The sequence below is a fragment of the Cyprinodon variegatus genome, unplaced genomic scaffold (genome assembly GCF_000732505.1).
Source record: "Cyprinodon variegatus isolate N-32 unplaced genomic scaffold, C_variegatus-1.0 Scaffold356, whole genome shotgun sequence".
In the NCBI taxonomy this organism is placed as follows: domain Eukaryota; kingdom Metazoa; phylum Chordata; class Actinopteri; order Cyprinodontiformes; family Cyprinodontidae; genus Cyprinodon; species Cyprinodon variegatus.
The window spans coordinates 767,858-790,851 of NW_015150809.1; the positions used below are offsets into that span (position 1 = coordinate 767,858).

Sequence of the window (22,994 nt, forward strand, 5' to 3'; positions counted from 1 at the left end):
TGAATAAACTGTTTTAATATACTTGAATGTTTTATTTCGACTGTTCAAAAGATCATTTTCTTTCAGCAACAATTTTACAAACAAACTCATATATCAAAATGGAGCAATCTACAAACCAATTACTCAAGAATACTCCTGTTATTTTGAAAATTCACTCCCTAAGGATGAAAAAAGCTTTTTCCCAAGCAGTTTGCAAATCAGACCACTTTGACTTTTATTCAATCAATGTCAGGACATTAAAGATGCATTTCAAAATAAACAAGAACATGATGTCAGTCCAGTGCAGTTAAGACAGCACTTCTTCAGGTCTTTTTCACTGCCAGCTGGTTCAGAAATCTCTCAGCTCCGTGTTGAATAAGGCCTCAACTGACTGCTCAGACTGTGGTTACCCTCATGACCAGCTCTCTTGTGCTATTGCTGGGTTGGCTGCGAGCCTCCGGCTGCCTCAGGTGGCTGAGTAGGTGGAGGATGTTGTAGGGACAGTGTTGGTCGGGTACCGTGGTGCCGCTCTCAGGATCTATGTGTGCTCCGAATTCCCCTGGGGCGGTCACAACGGCTGTGGAAGTGGAGCCATCAGCTGTGGAGGCCACCACCATCAGGGAGGAGTTGGAGGCAGACGCTCCAATCCCATTCTGGTAGCCCTGACTGGGCTGAGACAGAGTCCTGTCCACGACAGCTTCCTTCAGGTCGTCACTGTCCAGCGATTTGTCATAGTTCAAAACCTTCCACTGCTGGTTGACGGCCTGCCAGCGGTGAAAGATGCGAAACACAGAGGGTCCTTCGTGGACAATTAATGCTGTGGAAAAGAGAGTTGCAGGGGGACAAAGTCAGTGTCTGGCTCTAGTCTTAATGACACCACAGAGTGATACCTCTGCGGTGTTAAATCCAGCAGAAACTTTAAGCCGACACAGTGGCAGAACAAAACAAACTCATTCTTCAAGCACCTCCCCATAAAGCCGAGATAAAATCTTTATTTGTACCATCAAGTAAAGCCACAGAGTGAACTTACGACACTGCAACAATCACTGGTGTTTCGGATTTAGGTCGACAAAAAACGATGCATCTGCTCTCTGCAGTTGTTCGATAACATTGTATCTTTGCCCAAAATTACTTATTGATTCATGTTCATTGAAGTCAGTATCTGGAAAATTAGAGTGAGCTTTGCCAGCAGTTGCCTGGAACCAGTGGAGCGGGGAGGGGGTGGTTTTGGGGCTTAAATCTGGAATGGTTTTCAAAAGCCCTGGATCTATTTTTTTTAATGTTTTTTACATCTTTATTACAGCCGAAAACCCTTTTGACCCTTCTGGGTATTTCTGTAAAATACATGAAACTTCTAAGTTGGACATTGTGTACATTATATGCTGAATTTGTTTACTATCTTGCATCCATAACTGTACTCCATCAACAGTTTTGGCGAGTGCACAGTAAGGGGGCTTGCACAGTGCCTCCTACTGCAGCCATAAGTGTTACTGTCTAACCAATGGGAAAGCTTCTTACATGAGAAGAGCAGCTGTGATTGGTTTAATTGTGTTTTCAGTGTACTCAAGGGCATGAAAAGTCACGGAAAACGTAGATACAAAAAGGGAAACCATTAGGACAATGTTCAGGCCCAGAAGGGTCGTGTTAAATGTAAATGGAATAAATGGCAAAAAGGAAATGCAGTTTCAAAAAGAATTTGAAAATGCTGTATAAAAAGAAAATGGAAATGTAATAAAGTATAAAAATTTTAAATGTGTGATTAAGAAAGGTATTTATAATCAGATTTGTCATTTAAATCGGATATTCAAATAGGATTTGAAAAAACATGTTCAAATTATAGTATTTAAGAGATTCATAAATACAATTTACAATTCAACTGTAATAATTTAATTTAAAATTTACAATTATAAAATTCTTTTGAAATTGAAATATTAAATTTGAAATGGCTGTTTTTCTTTTACAGGGATTCTCTCTGTGTCCTCCATCATAAATATCTTACACAATCAAACCCCAAAGGGAGACATTTTATCCCCTTTGGTTTTAAAATGCTTGTAACTCTGCTACAATAAAACCCTGGTTCTCACTCTAACTTCACAACTTTTCCTAAAATGGATCCGACTTTTTTTTGTTCTAGTTTTTAGTTTAAAGGCAGGAGATCAAGTGAGTGAGTTTAAGGTATCATGTGTCATATAACATTGGATAGCAGCAATTCGCTCCGGTTTATGTATGAATGCAGCACAAAAAAGGGCAGATGAAGCAGCCAGAATGAGGAGAGAGAGGCAGAAAAAGAAGCTGGTAAGAAATTGTGAAGACAAGACCTGCTGCATGTGGCTTTTTTAGAAGCTTGACTTAAAATACTGTTTGGTTGCTCACCATATACAGTAAGGTTTAAGGTTGCTTAAGCCTGAATTTTGATCAGTAACTGTGGATAAATTAGGAGCAATTATCTAAATGGTTGATGGACTAGTGACCTGTCCAGTGTGTACCTGCCTTTGCCTGATGAATGCTGGGTTAGGCTCCAGCCTTCCTGCAACCTAATAAAAGGACCAGGGGTTCAGAAAATAAATGAATTAATGAATGAATTATTTATATATGAATGAATGAATATATATATATATAAATGAATGACAAATTAATGAATGCATCAAAGAGCAGTTTAACAATTTCTCTAAATTTTAGTAATGTTATTTTCGTAATCGAGTAGTAGTTTGAAGCTCAAATATCTGATCATTAAATGGTGTCTGAAGTCTGAATCAGCAGGTTTTGTTCTCCAGCGAGCACCAGCCTAGAATTAGTTCATTATTATTGCATTGGGGTTAGCAATCTGTGGGGCAGGGTTCAAATCCATGTCTCATAATGGACACATTTACCTTAGTTTGTTTTCTGCTTTTTAAGTTATGATATTTGAGGTAAATTAAGGTGAGGCCATACTAAAAAATACTAATTAATATTAGTACTATTAGTGATGGTAAATAGCTTGGCAGGTTGTATTGTGGCCCCATCCCTTCCTAATATGCTCAGATTTACATGTTTCTCTAATTACCCCTATAGGGTAAAACAGGTAAAATTGAGAACAAAGAGGCATGTACAGTAACTATATCATTGTTTACAATATATGAGTATGTAAGATCAAGTTTCCAATTTTAAACAATCATATTTTTCATGCTGTACTGATCGATCTTCACACAGTAGTTGAGAGAGGGAAAAGAGAATGAGAACAACACCTTTATTAAAACGAAACATTTTTTGTGCTATGCCCCTGATGATGAAAATATCTAGCTTTGCCCCTGCTTGGAGCCACAGGATGCTCAGGATCTAGTGGTTTAAAGGTAAACCGAATAAGGAAACAGTTTTATTCCTTAAGATCAAGACAGTTATTTCTATGTGTTTGTTCTCTCACAGGATGTTGCTGAGTGTTTAAAAACATTTTGCCTTATTGATATTTTATAGATCAGACCATAAGAAAATTTACTTCAGATTTCCTTTTTTGCAACTAAAAATCTGAACTATGTTGCATTCATTTGTATATAGCCCCCTTTACTTTGATACTCTTAATTAAAATGCAGTGCAACAGATCACTTTTCAAATTCACATCACCTAAGCGCATTACAACCTTTTCTTTTGATAAAATGAACGTAAACATTTATTATTTTCTTTTCCTTCACAGTTAGGTAATACTTTCTTGGTTTTAGCTTCCCAATAAATTGCAATGATAAAAGAGTCATATAACACCAAGACAATATAAATTTGAATGTGTGTAGTAAAGTGTTACCGCTCTATAATGATAATAGATCTTAGTTATGATGTATCATTACTCCTTAAACCCTAGATTGGAGTCGTTACTTAACTGTGCCTCTCTACTGCTCTCTCTTCTCTGGCTAATCAGGTCTCTGCTCTTTTACGTCTACCAGGTGACAAGTTAATCTCTGTAAAGTGCCAAGTTAATGACTGCGCAGTCAATCCTCACCACCAAACCGGAGACAATCAATCTCCTCTCCCCCCCGCCTCACCCTCAAGCTGTCTTCTGCAGCACAAGTTGGAGTTTTTTTTAAATGTGGCATTCATCCAAAGCACATGGACCCTCAAGCAGCAGAGACGGAGAGCCAGCTTACAGTACAGATGGGATAAGTTTCATTTTGGACACCCACTCAAATTCTGAAAGAAACGATAAAGATGCCTCATTGCACCTTATTACCTCTGATGTTATGACAGAGCACAGCAAGCCTCAAAAGTTTCCCCAGACTTTCAGGCTGCAGCGTTTTATTAGAGATTGAAATGGGGTTCAGTTGCTGCAGGGTAGGAGTTTTTTCAACATCTAGCATTCATGTTTTATTAATTAGATGGAGTTTGATGCAGTGTCTTTGAAGAGATTAACATTGTATTTGCAAAAGTCCTTAACTAGCCAATGCAAATGGATATAAAGCAATTGACTGTGGTGTATAGATTAATTGCATTGATTCTCAAAAGTTTAAATGGTTTGCTGCATTTACAAATATTGGCTGGAGTCTGAAGCGTTTCTGACATTTAACTCTGCCTCTTAAGCACACCTGGATTAATGTGAGCAGACTGGAAGCGCTCAATATCACTCTGAATCCATGTCTGACACTTTAGAACAACAAACATCGATGATTCCTGTCTGGTTCCTCACCGATGCAGACGACATCCATGAAGCCGTACATGCCGTAGCATATCTGGAAAAGCAGGTCTTGGCGCTGCCAGCGAGCCGACGGGCTGAAAGAGGACCAGACCAACCAGGAGATGCTAGCCATCAAGAACAGGGAACCCAGTATGGCTGCTGCTATCTGCACTTTCTCTATCACAGTCAAGGAGATGGCCTGCCACTGCAAGAGGACACAACACACTTTAAGGCTTTATTTTTCTTTACAGGCTTCTGACTTCCCTGAAAAAACAAACAAACAAATTAAATAACAAAATAATAATAAATAATGAAATGAATAACCACTAGTTCAAAAGGAAATTGACTTATTTGGGATGTAAAACACTAAGAGAAAACATCAGATTTATCTGTTAAAGGTTTGGTCATGAGTCATACTTCCATAAAGGAAGTGGAAGTAGCAACAGAGAACTTTATAACTGATTAAATATGACAAATTATTTAGTTAAATCCAGGTTATTAATTGACCTGATTCTTAATGCAGTTTGCAAAACATTTAGATCATATTTATATCCAGGATTATATAATTACTATAAGGAAAATGTAAGTAAATCACATACAATCAAATTCAATAAAATTTCCAAATGGAGTTAAAGTCTACTTTCATACACCAAAAAAGATTGACTACCTAAGGTAAACCAGCTAACGATGTTATGTCCACGACTTTACAGCAGGTACGTCCTTCTGAACCAGTTCATTTTTCTAATTCACTTAAGGTGAGAATTATAAACATAGACCTCACTATATAGACACAGTCCTGCATAGACATGTATATAGAATTGAATATAGAATTTTACTTTTATTGTCATTACACTGTCAAGTACAAACCAATGAAATTAATCCTCTGCATTTAACCAACCAGAGCTATGCCAGAAACTTGCTGGATGTGGTTTCTCTGCAGCTTGCAGTAGTGCATGTATCCAAATACTGTTATCATTTTTACACTCTGTAAAAAGAACAGTTTAAATGCATTCTGGAGGACCAGAAATAAAACATTTTTGCACATCATGATTATATGCCAACTTCCTATTTCACCAGATCTATTAACAAGTCCCAAACTGTCTTTCTGAAGTAACTTTTACAACAAAGTCACTCAATAACGCTCCCTAACACTACCAGAAGCTAAATCCAAGAGGAAACTGTTCTCTCTGTTTTAGGGATCAAAGAAGGAAAGACTTCAATTCAAAAAGCCATTTTTTTTCCTTTTCGGTTTATGATCAAAGCAAAACTAGAGCTGAAGCTTTTTATTTATTTATTTATTTTTTACAGTGCCTGAAAACTGAGTTTTTAACGATTAACACCGACAAGCACTTTGATACAAGGCAAAATCTGCTCCAAATTGAGACAAGGAAGAACAAATATTTTAACACCAAACATGCACTGTATTTGTTGGGGCGGTGATAGCATTATGTTTTTCTAATAATGCCTGATCTGTAAGCATTTGTGGAGAATGTGATAAAATCTGATAGGTGCTTTTGTGGAGGTGCTTTTTGCTTAGACAGCTTACCTGTAGTGGGTTCTTGGTGCTGATAGCAATGACCTGATATTTGTAGTAGCAGAGCTCACAGGCCCAGGAACCCCTCTCACTGATCCATTTGATGAGGCATGGCTGGTGGGTGCAGCGGACCGATCCGCTGCAGCGACACGGACTCAGGAGCTCTCCCTGCAGAGGAAACAAACATTTAGTCAGGAAGGGTTCCCAACAGATACATATATCTAGATGTTTGTTTCTTTAACACTCTGAACATTGTAATACAAATACCATCTTTCTGGATTTTATTATCTTTAAGTTCCAGAAATCTGATAGATACATTTGGTTCCTGAATTGAAAGTGTGCATGAATCTCACAGTTTGCATTTGGGGATTTTACGAGCAACATAATCAGCACTATTTCAAAATCCCTAACACTTTAACATGTAAAAGCTGTAAAAGTTTTCCTCAAAAATAAATATGCACTCCTCAAAGCCGAGTTTCTGATACGCCGGTGATGATTCTCAGTCATCCAGGTCATAGTCATTCCAAGAAGTTTAAAAACAAACCACTGGACTTTGTTTTCCAAGTTTGAAGACGTTTCGCTTCTCATCCAGAAGCTTTCTCAATTCAAAATGTCTGGATTAGCATTGAGTTCGAGATTTATAGAGTAGCCCAACGAAAGCCTTGTTATGGTTTAGAACAGGAGTCTTTAACGCTTTCCAGGCCAAGGACCCCCAAACTGATGGCAAGATGGAGCGGGGACCCCCTAATTATATATATTGTATGAAATTCTGTTAAATCAAACTGGTCCTATAGTCACTCTATTACAGATGGAGTCATTTAACGAAAGTATTTTAGCCCTGGGATTATTAGTTTATTAGTGTTTCTGATTTTGATTCCTGGTTGATGGGACAGGTGTTTTGAATGAAATGGTGCCCAGCTTGAAACAGCTCCTGTGTGTCGCTGAATGTGTGGATTGATGACTGAAAGACATCTTCTGCCTCCATTTATGTGGTTACTAACAGATTTACTGTGTTGAATTCATGTTAATGTGTATCTAAAGACATTTCAATTAGTGGAAAAAATTTCAGGGGGCAATATAGAAAAAAAATTCTCATGTCATGGAGCTACACCCAGTCATTCTATAACTTTGCGTTAAAGGAAAATTATTGTATCCTAATGTTTTTATGAAATTCAGCCTGTTTTCATCCATACTTGTAGAACTGGATTTCGCTGTTCTAGATGTAAGTCCTTTAAAGTGGTATCAGTATTGTGATTTTTTCTCTCATTATCATAGGAGTACTGAAGATAAAATTTGAAGTCCAAAAATGAGACGTGTTTTTGGAATTGTTATTTTTTCCTATTTATTCTTACTGCTGTTTTTATAGGAAGCGTAATATACACAAATAATTTAGACAATTTGTTTACATGTAGTTATTGTGCCAACTATAGCTACATGCTCATCCAGGAAGAGTACATACTGCGTCATCTTAAATAGAAAACATTTTACTAATTATAAACAGACTGCACTGATAACTGGAATCAATTTTAACTATATGTAGCTCTGAATCTGTATTAATGGGTGAAATTAACGTTTTAATTCTTAAGACGACGTACAGAATGTTATGAATTAGCTCTATAAAGATAAACTAAAGTTAATAAATTTAAAACTGAGCAACTTAATGTAATTGGTGCCTGGGGGTTGCCATTACTTGGTAAAGTGTCCTTTGAAGACTTGGATTGTTTTTATGGGACTCTGATGTGCAGACTGCGACAAACTATTGCTCAAAAAGCCTGCTATGGATTTTTAAATGCTCTTATAATTGCTTTTATTGTTATCACCATAAATAACATAAAATATTGTGATAAGCTTTTAGGTCCATGTTGTGCATCCCTATATTAGGGTGCGTATTTCTATCATCTTTGAGATCTAAAAACCTTCCTTTACACAGCGGTCTACTTATACCCAGCTCACCTATCCTTCATAGTGAGTCACACTCTTTCAACCCCACCCTCCCTTATCCTAAGCCTCACCTCACCTCATCTATCTTCCTCCTCTTCATCCTATCAACCTCATCCCTACTTTCAATTCTCATCATTCTCCTCTTCAAAACAAACATTTTCTTCTCTTTTCATTGCACGTTTATCCAGACTTTAGGTTTATTTTCAGGCTTGTGTATGGGAGTGTATGGGAACCCCAATGGATTCAGCAATTTTTTTTTTAGAATCACCTGGAGAAGAAAATGTGTTGTGGATAAATTTAAAACATGCTGTACTTCCTGGTTATGTAAAGCTTGACTGAAGCCTGTGATTCAGAGCAAGACGCTGCCTACAGTAATCACTGACAGGCAAACAACAACAAGTTTTCTCATCTTATTTACTCAGCCCATTATTACCCACCTACATGTAATATCCTGAATCGCTAGATTACAGATATATATCTTAACTCCGGCTTATTGATTTCACGAGGGCTTTCACTGCGCTTTAGATACAGGAAGACACATACTCCCATATATAGAGCAAGCTGCCGCCAGCAGCACCATTCAGGTGTGAAATGAAAGATTTGCCTTACACCTACTTGACAGGCAAGATACTTGATTACTGCTACAGTTGAATATGCAGGATTAGCCACATAAAGCTTTATAAAGCTCAACTAAGCTTAACTAATCTGTAAAATACTGTGCTAAACTTGCACTGATTCAGCAGCTTGTTAAATGAATGAAGTGTTTGACGAAGCATTAAAACCAGTGACAGATAAAGAACAAAGGACTGGTTAGGAGTTGCACAATGTGACTGAATATATGGTCTCCAGTAGGACATTTTACATCATGACTGCAAATGCTGTTTTGAAACATGACAGTTGGCAGATCCAAGAGTCATTAAGCATCAGACAGGGGAGCGGAGATTTGATTAGTCCAAATAGGTTACGGTCATGTAAAAATTAGACCATGAAAAATCCTTTTTGGAATACAATGTGCTACATCTCCTCTAATTTAACTGAGAAACAAACAAAACTATTAGGGGGGCAAATATTTCAGCTGCAACAACCTGCTCGTATCCAGGCTTCATTGATCCCTTATCTTGAAAGTATTTTCCTGCTGCAACTTGGAAAAGTTACCCAAATCTATCAGATTGTGAGGACATCTCTTGCCTAAAGCTCCCTTCAGGGTATCCCCACAGATATCTTTCAGATGTAGTTCCCCTGCAAAGCAGAAAAACCTATGTTCCTCCCATGAAGTCATTCCCTTTTGGATTTTGAGATATGCTTAGACTTAATGTTATGCTAAAAAATACAAATCCTCTTTATCTCTGCTATGCATAACTTCATTTGCCTTTTGCGAAAGAAAAAGGTCCCATCTGAAGGATGTACTGTATTGGGATCATTTTGTCCCTTTATGAACGTTCTGTTTTTTGTGGACTTAAAGAATTAATATTGTAAAAGGGTTCATCAAGGAAAACAAAATAAACAAGTGAACTTAATATGGGTTAATCAGATTTACTATAACTGACAACATGAAGTTAGTTATTCTTTTTTAAGCCTTTCAAAATCAAGTATATCATAAAATTATGCATTTAGCACCATGGTGTACTCGTTTGTTAAAGAATATGGTTGTTTACTGGTTAAGTGCTGGCTAAATATCTGTTTCATTAGTTTTTTTCTGGTAACATACATTCACTAATTTTAACAGGACAGGTAGAGGGCGCTCAGACAGCAGAAACCATGAGGATAAAGTTTATTATATACTCCATGAGGGGTAAGATGTTTTTTCTTCTTGCTCTAACAGCAGTAAGAACAAAATGGCGTTACTTTATTTTGCAGCACTGTCTTGGGGGTCTTTTTGCTTGTTCTCCACTGACTTGTCTGGACAAAGCTTTTTTGTTGTTGTGTGCCTGAGAACAGTTGCACAATTGTTTAGGATTTGGATTGTCATTGTTAGTGAGGAACACCAAAACAGATTTTTTTTCAGGTAATAAATAACAGTGGGTAATAAAACAGTGGAGTTTTCCTCTCCACTGTCGCTACAAGCATGCTTGGTGTGAGGGATTGCTTTTGAGTCAATGGGAGATGCAATCAGCTGGTTTTCCTTAGTTGGAAAACTGAACCAATCTGCCTGTATGATCTGGTTGACTTGTCTCTGTAAAGTGCATTGAGATGGCATGTGTTGTGAATTGGTGCTATATAAACTGAATTCAATTAAATTGAAATTGAATTAAATGATAGGTGAGCATATTTTAATATTCATATTTCACTTTTTCATTCATCTTTAGCCAGGACTTTTTGGTCTGGCTGCAACCACTGAAAAACAAAACACTGGTACTGGTAGATTATTTTACTAACTCTAACCCTGAGACGTCACTCTTACGTTTCACTAAAAAGAAGAAAAAAACACTGGTTCTATTATGTTTAATTTATAGTGCTTTCAGGTGATGGTTAAAGTTGTCAAAACATGTCATTGCTTCCATCCTTTGGGTCGGTGAGTTGAGAAAAATTTGGGTATATTTTTTCCATAACATCAAGGCCTCAGAAAACCTTCAAAATATATTTTTATATTATATTCACTTCTAACCAAACTGCTCCAAGGCTTATTATCTTCAGACAGATAAAAGTCTTTCAGCAAACTTACATCACCGTAAAGTTTTAAACTCTCAAATTAAAACCACAGGCTTCAATGTATTCCAATAAGATGTTTAGGGAGAGATCACCATAGTTATGTGGTGGAGTGTTAATTGTAAAGCAGAAGGAACACTTTCCCTCTGATCTGATCTGATTTTTTTTATGCTCTTTGCTATGATACCCTTAAATGCAACCCTGTGAAGTGAACTGAAGTAACTTTGGAGGAGCAGCAGAAATCAGTAGCTCAAATATGAGAATTTATTCATAGAACCAAGAGATTTCTGAGAGCAACTTTCCTAACTTTCAAGGTACATGAAGAGGGTCAGCAAACTGGTGAGGAGAAAATTTCAGCAAAACTTGAAGTACTTGGTGTTAGAGTTCTGGTTCAATTATGTTTTTCTTTGGATGTTAAGTTTTGCTTTGCTCCTTGTTTTCTAGTTTTTATGGTTTAATTCTTATTTAATTGTTTTCTTTGGTTTTTCTCACTTACTGTCTTGGTTCTGTTATGTTTTCTTTTGAGTTTTCAGTTTTGCTTTACTCCTTGTTTTCTAGTTTTTGTGTTTTAAATCTTATTTTATTGTGTTTTCTAGTTATTTTAAAAAATGTTTTAGGTTTTTTATTTGCTGCCCTCTGCTGCCCTCTTGTGTTCTCCTTTTTCACTTGCTCTTTTTCCTCTCCTGCTCTGTGCACACCTGTTCCCAGTCTGCTCATTAGTCCTCTCTTTGTTTCTGTCTCCTTTAAATACTCTTTCTGTTCTGTTCTTGTTTGCTGGGTCCTCGCCAAACTTCCTCCAACTCCGCGTCTCCGAGCCTTCCACCTTGTGATAGTTATCCCCTGATGTCTCCTTGGTTTCCTGTTAGTTTGGACTTTGTTTTCTTTTTGGATTACCTGCCTCTGTTTTCAGTAAACCTTCATTAAATCACCAAGAAATTCCCCTCTGCCTTCCTGTCTCTGCTTTTGGGTCAACAATCCATAACCTAATCCTGACACTTGGAATAAAATGTATTGATAAACTAAGCATTTTGGCTTGTGGCCCTCTTCAGGGTCTTTACAAATCCCCACATAAGTTCTATGTAAATAAAAAGTACCATACAGAAAAAACAAATATATTAACTATTCATATGTTTGCACAATGTCCTTTGGAATGTTTCGTCCCATCTTTAATTGGCCAGATTGGACAGAAACACGGTGGTGGCAGCATTATGCTGTAGATATGTGGAAGCTGGTCACAGTTTACAGTAAGATGATTGGAGTTAAATAAAAAAACAATCTAGATAGTGAACCTCTTAGTGGCTGCAAAAGACTGAGGACTGGTGAGAAATATGACACTGAATCTAAAGTAAGACTTTGAAATTGTTGTTTACCATTTAGACTGATTAATTTAAGCTACTTTGCAAGATAGAATGGGCAAATCTTAAAATGTGCATCATTAATAGAAATGTACATTCATGCTGATTTTTGCACAGTTTCTATCTTAGTCAGCTAAATAACATGCTGCAGTCATTTTGCACATCTCTGATGTTGCTGCTATTTTCAAATGTCCATTGCTGTAAAAATGTCCACAGCTGTATATTGGTTATTAATTCTCCAGGTGCACAGTTTTTATATTGTTAAAACACTTTGCAGTACAGTATATTTTTATACACTCTTCTAAGGTCCACATTTGTGTGACCATTTTTTCTATAATCTTTTTGCTGCTATAAACACCAGAATTTCCACATTGTTGAACAATAAAGGGATTTTCTACTCAATTCTATTTTTTTTATTGTATTGTATTCTATTCTATTCTATCTTAGACTTAAGGGGCTTAAGGGGATGCAGCAAAATCATGGTTCCATATATGCAGAATATTTAAAACAACACCTCTAACAAACCTCAAAGGGCTTTATAAAACAGCTGTTTCATTACTGAGAAAAACAGTGAGGTTCTCGTTACTAATTAGGTAACATGTAAATGCAGTCACTTTCATTGGAATACATTTAGCAGACAGCAGGTGAAATAGGCTGGATGAAAAGACATAATTTTTAAACTTGCATTTGTAGAAAAAAATCTTACTTTTTAAGCTAATGCTTTGTAGTACCATGAAAAAATGTGAAAAGATCTAAGAGGTATGACTAATTTTGCAAGATAAACTGATCTTTACATCGATGGTGCTCCACCTTAAGTTTACCCATCAAAGCAATGACCTACCCTGACAATAGTAATAAAACAAAAAACAATCATAAGTTTCCTCTGTTTTCTTTTCTTAAGGTGGCGGCAAAAAAAGCTTGTAGTAAATATCTTTTCTCTTCTTTTAACCTTATCAGTGTTAAACTCAGAGGTTAAATCAGCGTTTGAAAAAAAAGATGCAAGTTTCAAATATATTTCCCCATTATTGTGCTGACATCTCCAACAGATGGAGCAGCACCCCGGTTTGAAGGGAAGAGAGGAAAATCGAGTGAGTTGCAGGAGAAAAGGCTCATCTACAGATGGCCAGGGTGGGAGTGTATTGGCAGGAGCAGCAGAACACTTCTGTCGAGTCCAGTGGGACTCAGGCCGCTCGCTGCGACTGGCCCGATCGCAGCCAAGACCTGAAACCTGGATCACTCCTATATAACAGTGGCTGGAGAAAGCAGGGGGAGTCTGATAACAAACGATAGCCCACGCATGCAGAAAGTGGTAACCTACTGTTTTTTTTTTTCTTATCAAAGAGAAATAGGGGGAAATATGCAGACAGAAACTGAGCATCTAACTATCTCCTTATAAAATTAGCTCCTTATGCTATGTATGTATAATGGAATGAAAAAAAAAAATTAGGTTAGCTTTTCACATAAGAGCCTAGAATCAATACAAGTGAACTCTATTAACTCTAAGGGAACCTGTAGTATAATCATCTAGCTCACACTGAAACTAAATGGAAGGATTTTCATAATGGCCAATAACATCCAGGCTGCAACCATCTGTTCTATAAAAACATGAAAAATAGATTCTTCTATAGATTGTATTGGTCTACCAAAAGGAAAGGAAAGGTGTAAATTCCAGTGAAGATCACATCATTTCAGCTTTATGTAGCTATATTGATGCTGTTATGAAAACCATTTCGACAACGATAATAGGAATTGGAAAAAGAAAAGAGAGAGCTGCTTCTCATCTAGCTTCATATCTTCACAGCCTCTTTCCATTTACTTCTGCAAATGCAAACATCAATAGAAAAAAAGGTGCCGTGTTTATGTAACTTGTTTATATCCTATTCCCAACAAATGGCTGAGCATCCATTCCTGCCAACAGACAGCATTCAGAGTGCCTCCATGCCAGAAGGCCATGTAGAAATAATGATGCCAACTTGACCCTTTAGGCCTCTCTTTGTGCTCTGACAAAACATATTATTCAAGTGCATTATCCCTGTTAGGATTTAGGGATGAAAGCCTGCTTTTTTCCTAGTAATTCAAAAAATATCACAGTTATACCATAAACTAGTAGTCATTTGCAAAAGGACATGGAAAGTAGGATCTTTCAAGCATGTAAATATTCCTCAGTAATTAAATATATGTTCATTGCAGGAAAAAATCCAGATAAATGTTCTGGATCTGTTCCACAAAAGCAGTAAAAGTGATATTTCCGTATATGATCCACATTGAGGTTAAGGTTAAGGTCTTAAAACGCAGACTGTGATAAAGCAAACGATGTAAGCAAAAAAGGAAGAGCCAGTACAACCAAATTATCTTAAAAAGAATCCTAATTTATCAAGTAAGCTCATGTCTGTAATTTCATCTCGGTTTAGATCCAGCTGTTTTTTTAAGGAACAAACAGCATCAAAAGGATCATATAATAAAGGAAAAGGTAGAAGATTAAGATATATCCCAATGCTCTTCAGTGCCCTGTCCAATCCATCATATGAAAATAGTAAATATATAGAACATGGAGGATCTATGAGATCCACAGCTGAGACAGGAGAATCTACTGGCAGAACAACTATCAGTCCAAATCACAGTTTCCCACATTTGTTCTGAAAAACCTCAGTCTATATATGTGCAAAGCTGGTATAGACACTGACAGCTGACATTTGAAAATATGAAGAATTTCACACAAGTGCATACCACACTTTAAATATTGGATTTGTTAAAAGAAAATGATTAACCCTTGAATCAGTTTCCTGCTATGCACCATTTTACATTAGTTTATCACATACACAATTTTTAAACTTTGTGGTTATAAGGTTATAAAAAGGTTTATAGAGTTCAAAACCTTTTCAAGGCAACATATTTTTTTATTTTTTATTATTTCAGATCAAGTGAAGCAGCTCATACACTGTATTTGTATCAAAAGGGTTGTTGGTGAGGTTTTCTGCATAGTCTGTCATAGAAGGTTATGTAAAACACCCAGTTTTTGAATTTGGAAGATTTTTATTTCCTGAACATTCCTAATGATCCTTTCTAAATGAATGCATGCATTTACACAATTATCTTTCAATTGTGCTAAAAAAAAAACTCCTTATGACAAAAAATCTTCCCTTTAACAAAGCAAAATCCAAACTGTAAAGCTCAACTTACAAAAAAAATGGCATTCAAAAACACTGAGAGTGGTTCTATTACATGGGTTTATTTCATTCTGTGGTGTCATATTAAATCAGAATGCAATCATCTTTCAATGGCTTCCTTCCTCAGACGTTCAAGGCCCTTTCTTAGTGGGATGCTGGAATAAAATAGCCTCCTGCCTCCTTTACTCTTTGTCAACTGTCTCAACCATGAGGATGGACGGGTTTAGAGGTGGACTGTCAGATCAGATGCTGCCTGACGTAGTCTGGGTGATATTCCAGAGGCTTAAAAATACCAGGCACAATAATGTGTGCGCTATTTGTAACATACAGGGGTATGAAGAGAGTTCACTCATCTCTCTTTCCAAACACAACCTCGTTGTCCTTTACACCTCAGCAGATCCATATCTGGATTCCACCCAAAGAAACGGCTCACAGACGGCAGAGAAAAGGAAGATATAACCATGCATATTGATAGGACGCAATGAAATCAAGTGCTATCGATGTGGTGCAGTGATTCAGGGAAGCTTTAATGAGACTTGTTGGAGGAGACCATGGGAAATACTGTGTTTTTTTTTTTTCTTGCAAGGCAGTACTTTGTATGCAGTGCAGTGTGTAGCCAACTATCTGTGGAGTTTCTGAGAAAACAATGAGGACGCCTTGTCTCCAGGTCTCATAATGGACCCCATGCCAGTAATGATTACAAAGGCTAAGCCCAGAGGTGGACTGATATGCAAAATTAGTGTTGTAGTAATTAGCAGATGACACATAGAGAGATTATACCCAGTGGAGGGGGCATGAAGTGATACAGTAAATCTGTTGCTGAGTTATAGGAGAAAGAACAAAGAACTTGTTCAGATAAGAAGTTCTCTTCTTCACCTTAGTTGTCTCATTCTTGAGAAGCTTCAGGAAATGATGAGGAAGGACATTTTCATCAGTGCTCTTAAAAGCTCTGACAAAAAGCTTGGGTGATTTGTATGAGACTCTTTCTAGATTATTGTGAAAAAAATAAAGAAATGTTTCCCTTAACTGCTTCCTTTCTTTTCTGCCACCCTTAAAGGTTGTAGATTATGGGTGGGCAATTCCAGTACCTTAGGGCCGGTATCCTGCAAATTTTCATAAGTGCCTTTGGTTCAATACACCCGAATCAAGTAATTAGATGATTTTGAGAAGACTCAGGACGAACTGACTGTATTCTGAGCAGGTAACTCAGCTGTTTGATTCAGGTGTGCTGGACGAAGGATGGATCTAAAATTTGCAGGACACCGGCCCTCAGGAACTGGAATTGCCCACCCCTGTTTTAGATGATTAGGAGAGTGGATAGTGAAAGAGAAGAATAACAATGTTTATTAACTAGAGACCATATTAAAATAGAGAAGAAAGCCCTGCTGATGACTTTTTTTTCTAAAAAAAGGGGGGATCTTTGTCAATTTCTGCTTGACCTTATAACTGGGTATGTGAACCTGCTATCAAGGATTTGTAATAAGTGTCACTGAGTATTTTTAGATTGTTATGGAGGCGTTGTGGCTGACTCCTAATTGTAGAGCTGTTTCAATTCAGCAACTGAATGGGTGATCCATATAAGCTCATGTTGCAACATCTAAGTTAAATTTAAGCCCAGACACTAAACCTTAGTTTTTTGGAGCATTCAGATGTGGATTTAAAATCTTCACTTTTATCTTATCAGCTCCTGTAATGTGATTAGAAAAGTCTTGGGGGTGATCCGGATGACGTTTTGCAAAAGTCAAACTCACAGTTTTTGATATAGTGCTCATGATATCTAATTCTTCCCTAACCTCTTTATCATCACTGAATCATAAACACTGACCTTAACTGAGGAAAGTGAAGCCTGAGGTGCATTCACTGTGGTTCTGAGTTGTTTTGTGATGTCCTGCCTGAGTGTTGATGTTCTCTAGGAGTATTTTTAATGGACCTCCACATCTGGGATTTCCAAAGCCATAAAACTGGCTTATAAGAGTTTCCAGTCGGAAATATGTCAATAAATAAATGTTCATTTTACAGGCCTGGGTATGTTTAGAGTAGCTTTCTACAAAGAGATGTCTATATTTTCACAATTGATTTATGACTTACCAAATACCAACACTACATTTTAATAAAGATTTCGGGATTAATACGGCTAGTTTTTTTTTTTTTTGAAGTTGGCATTTACTGAAGTTTACTTTATCTGATATTAAAATCCTATTGATGTAAAAAACATTTACATAGCTACAGTACTATACTTTGGGTCATTTCAACCATTTATTCATGGTCTCTACTTTGTATGATTTTGTCATCTACAAATATTCGATATCTTTAAAGAAATGTTTCCATATGTATAGAAATCATGCACAGTTGTCAATCATTATTTGACTTCTGTGTTATGATTTCATTTAAGCCAGAAGCACAAACTAATATTTGAAGAGATGACAGAGTAATTGAATGCTAACAAATCCTTAAGTTCTTTTATATGTAGTTATTGATGTTATAAAATCACAGTTATGCGTTTCATGTCACAGATTTTTGTGACATTTTGATCAAATGCTGCTTGTTCCACCAGGAAGCTGAATTAAACTACTTCATTTAAAAGCCAGACTTTTTTTTTTTTTTTTGAAATTCTTTTTACTGGCCCATAATGAATCTCTAGTAATTTATTCACCAAAACACAGGAAAATTTGTCTACTTTTACACAGTGTGACTTACAAATAACAGCGCCTTGAGGAATTTGAATTGCATGCCTCTAAAGCAAGAGGCAAGAAAATCACAACCAATTTCCAGAAGAAGCCATGTAAGAATCAGTTATGGTTTCAAGGGAAATAAAATAAGGATCTTTTCCTTTTAGTTTGTTGCTTTGCCTGGATTTCTGACATTGGTTTGAATGGATTTCTACCATTTTCTAATATTTCAGCTATTTCGTACTCTTTAAAATATATTTCTTCAGCAGGTCATTTAACCCATCCAACATTTTTTATCTTTTTTTTAATCTCCTTTCACATATTTTCCTGCACTGTTTGATGTTAGCACAACATCATCATCAGCATGGCTCCAAACGTGAAGATGTGCAAGGTAATTAACCTGGAGGCTCTTTCCTCCTGCTTTCAAACATCATGTTACATCATTATTATCAATATTTGTCTGTTGCAGGATGGCGGACACTAGAAGCAGAGCAGAGGTATTATTTGATTTTGTCATGCAGGTAACGCTTTGATGTGTCTGACTGTAATGAGTTGTTTCTGCATCTCTGTGTATCCTCCACACTTGTCAGCCGACAGGACAAGGTCTTTCATTATCCCTACAGCAGCAGTAGCTATCTTTACAAGCCATGCAGTGGGATAAGAAGAGTAACAGGTCCAGCCTGTCAGCTGTGTGGCCGTTTTAATAACATGCTGAAAGTCAATTTGATCCTTTTTAATTTGGAAAAGAAGTTGGAGCCTTAAACCCAAGAAATTCATATTAATTGAATACTCTGATTATTCTAACCCTTATGATGAAAAAAAGGTTTAGGGGGCTCTCTAGCTACTGCATATTTTTTTTCCTTACGTTTTTTGTAATAACTAGCTTTCTTTTTAAACAAATCTGTGATAAATCTGAGTATTAGCGACATCTTTTTAGGGTTATACTAGTGTCTGTTAGCCAGTGGTGCCAATTGAGGCGATTTCCATCTAAGTACAAAGGCTAGAAAAGAATAAATAACCTTGAAATGTAAAAATAAAATAAAAATTAAGCTGTCTCTGCATGGACCTGTATTTATTGTATTAGTTGTGCTTTGCTTTGCTCGTAATTAGGTCCCAGTAATGTGATCCAGTGATGCAGCCTCTTTAGAGTTAAATCATAATACACCCAGAATAGATGTGCAAAAACTTGAAACACTGACAACCACTGGCAGAAGTTCATTGCCATGTGAAAGTATTCAGTCCCCTTGAAATTTTCAACCTTTTCATTCCACTTTATGATTGTTTCCCACTTGTTGATTTTTCACAAAAAAAATTTATTTTATATCTTTATGTTTGAAGCCTGAAATGTGGTGAATATATATTTATATATCTATCTATACAGTAGCAGCCATTCAAAATGGCCCTTACCAGTCAAACACCAGGCGAATGGCAGTCCACCTCCCTGCAGCTAGAAATCCCCTCCAAATTCCAGCCACTGGAGTGACCCCTTCTTGCATATTTTTGTACTCTGACTCCAGTCTTTCACTGAATTACAGGGTCTGACCAGGAGATGATGCTTCTCTTTAGATCTTAATGTCCACAAATCATGACGGAAAGAATATGTTAGTGTTTTCTGGGACCGTGGCGCTCGCCTCATGTCTTTCCGAAGCTTGGCCGCTCATGGGGGTCAGAGGAGGCAGCGATGTCCGTGGTGCTTGTGGCTCAAGAAGGAATACCCTCAAGTCACCACTACTACTGTCTGTCTGTCTGTCTGTCTGTCTGTCTGTCTGTCTGTCTGTCTGTCTGTCTGTCTGTCTGTCTGTGTATGTATGTATACCTGTTGTAAAGCAAGCAAAGTATGGAAAAAATAGATTTAAGCAACTCTAAACGTGGCTTGATTGTTGTTGCCAAATGAACAGGTTGGCAAATTTGTATAACCTCTGATATTTTACGATCATCTTCAAAACAATATCCATTAAGCAGCAGATTTTAAATGATCCTGTTGATAATGTATCAAAAGGTATTGAGCAAACTAACCTCAGATGACAGGCAGCAGTAGTACAAAAGATTACTTGTTATAACTGAAGTATGTGGAATACATTCTCTGAAGGAACAAGACGTCAAACCTCGACCATGGCCTACCGCAGAAGAAGACCACATAGGGTCCCCCCACCTGTCAGCTAAGAGCAGCAAGCTGGGGCAATAGTCACACAGGATCAATAAAGCTAGACAATGACAGATTGGAACAGTGTTTAATAATTCTTCAGCTGCAGTATCAAATACATGAAAGCTTGTATTCAACAGTTTTTGTATGCACACTTTGGTTCCCTTATATCACCTGAGAATCTTTTAAACACAACAGCTAGTTAAATTAACTATTTTATTGCAGCAGTTTTGTTTTGTATGTGAAAAATACCAAATACCAGTTCCTGGAATACAACAAACTAGACATCACATTGAATGATTATTGAGGAAAATGTCTATATTTTAGTGGGGTACAGCTTCTATCGTAGCTCCTACCCCCTTTTTTTATTGTGCCACTGAATAACAGACATTTTAAGGGTTAGAAAGCTATCTTCTTGTGTTCCAGCAAACTGACACAAGTTACCGTACTAAAAATATGTTACTATTTAATACTGAGTTCAAGAGCTAAGAACGAAAGCTAAAGGGTGAAATGGCATTTAGACTTTGGCTGTCCCATTTTAGGGTTCTGTTGAGTCATTAATTCCATGTTTGACTCAGAACCTTATTTAGATAAAAGTTACAACATTGTGTTAAAAGATTTGACTCATATTCATGAAGTTGAACATCTATGTAGAGTCTTCGATTGCATGAACATTTGTAACTTCCTATGTATGTGTAAGTCTTTTCTTGTGTGTGTCATTAAAAAACATCATAAGCATGTGTGGTTACTACAGTACAGAAGTAATCAGGAGCCTTGAAAACAAGGGGCTGAGGATGGAAGTGAGCGGTGAAGAAAACATTATGCTAATTGTTTTTCTTTGCTTTAAAAATATATATATATATTCCTCCCCATATATATTCCTTTTTTTTTTTCTGTTTTTACACTCGTATTCTTGTCAACAGTGTTATCACTTTATACAAAATTAACCCTTTTCTAATTTTACTTTATCAAGGAATATAAAAGCTATCCATTCAGCCCAATATGTGAAAGCAATTTGCATCTTTGTAAATGTAAACTTACTGTGATCAAAAGTTAAGTTCAGATTAATTGGATGCACACAGACATCATGGAGTAGGCTATAAGATAAAAAGAAAACAGCTAAGGTAATTGCCCCACACTCAAAAAGGAAAACAAAACAAAGAAACAAAAAAAAAAAAACTGAATTTGCAATAACCTGCAATCCTTTGCTGCTAATGTTATTTAAATATTTTTTTTTTACAAATTCTCTGGAATGGTTTGTTGCCTGCTTCATGGTGTCAGAGATGTTCTAGGAAAGTGGTTGCTTGATCTGGAAGTAACCACAAACAATGGTTTATAACATCATGCCATAAAACATCATTCTATAACTGCATTCTCTATTTGAGGATTTCTTTGTCTATATTAAACATTTTTATGTTTGAAACATTTACGTGACTAAGAGGAGGAAAACTGAAGAAATCTGTAAAATATTTTAAAGCTCTGCATGATATAATTCAGACAGTTTGTCATGGTATTTGCATGTAATTAAACATTATCCCTTGGTATTAGCGCCTATAGGCGTCCTATGAGTGTGTTAATCCAGCTTTGATCTGTAGAGGAACATTTTTTCCAGGACTTACATGTTCTGGTCCCTGGAAGCAGATCCTACAGACAGGCGTCCTGAAGCCGCTCTCTGTGTAGCTGGTAAGAGAGAACCTCTCCTCCAGCTTCCCCTTTGAGCAGTCATCAGATGAGCTGCTACACCCTCGGAGAGCCGCGGACAGCTCCGCTGCGTCCACCCAGCCCCCAACCGGCCGCTCTCCACCTGGGGCCCCGGCAGCAGACGGCACAGTTCGGTCCCCTCCTTGCTGTTGCTGCTGGTGGCTCCGCGTTAAGGTGTTGTTGTTGTCGGGGACCGTGGCGCTCGCCTCATGGCTTTCCGAAGCTTGGCCGCTCATGGGGGTCAGAGGAGGCAGCGGTGTCCGCGGTGCTCGTGGCCCGAGAAGGAGCACCCTCAGGTCACCAAGCAGGACGCAGCAGCGGCTCTTCAGCATGCCCCGGCCGCGCTGCATCGGGCTGTGTCCGGCCAGAAGATCACAGCACCGAGCCCAGGTGCTGGAAGACGTGTGCTGTTTGTGTCCCCGGCATAAGCAAACACCTCTGCATACGTGGATGGATGAAGCACGACTCTAGGGTTTAAATGGCCCCCTTTTTTAATTTTATTTTTATTTTATGTTGAATTGGATCACTATCCCAGATGTTTGACTTTTATTGCTTCCCAATGAAGACGTAAGCAGAAAATAGAAATAAATCCCATCGATGCAAACAAGTGTCTGAAGCCATTAGGTCCATAAAAAAGCTAGAATAGGAAAACCAAACATTAGACATACAGAAATATCACATTATTTTATTACGCTATATTTTCACTCCTCTCATGGCCTTATAATTAAAACTATCTGCTACAATATTTACTATCTCGATTGACAATATGCTTTTACAAAAAGACTAGAAAACAAAAATATTTATTACTTCATGTTTACATAAAATTCAAAAGAGAAAGCCACCGATTTAAACTAGTGCAGCTCTAATTGATTTCGATGTCTTTTTAGGCTTCCTAAACAAATTAAATTAACCGATGGTTTACCATAAAAGAAGTAGATTCACTCTTACCTGAAAAAATATAAACCGATTTCAAGCAACGCGATCTGCAGTTGCTTTATTTCCCTCTCAGATTCCCATCCAGACTGCAGGTCTGAGCTGCACGTCTCTCCAGGAAGCCTCTACATTCCCGAATCATTAAATCGACCAATATCTGAGGACCCAGCAAATTAGGAATCGAATCCATCCGTCATAAAGGAAAACAAAATCCAACAGGACCGGCCCGTCCTGCTCCGGGTGAAAAGCGCACCGCACAGAGCCCCCGGATCCTCCTGTGATCATTGGCT

The 22,994-nt window shown here is 37.4% G+C and overlaps 1 protein-coding gene across 1 annotated transcript; it reads right to left on the bottom strand.

Annotated features, from left to right (window-relative positions):
* Positions 1-93: 93 nt before the first annotated feature.
* On the bottom strand, positions 94-22,994 carry march4 (membrane associated ring-CH-type finger 4). The gene is made up of 5 exons (XM_015386083.1): positions 22,720-22,994; positions 21,690-22,408; positions 6,162-6,317; positions 4,628-4,820; positions 94-796 (listed from the first exon to the last, which is right to left on the bottom strand). Exons 2-5 carry the CDS (start codon positions 22,119-22,121, stop codon positions 375-377), a joined length of 1,203 nt encoding a protein of 400 aa, XP_015241569.1. The 5' UTR covers positions 22,122-22,408; positions 22,720-22,994; the 3' UTR covers positions 94-374.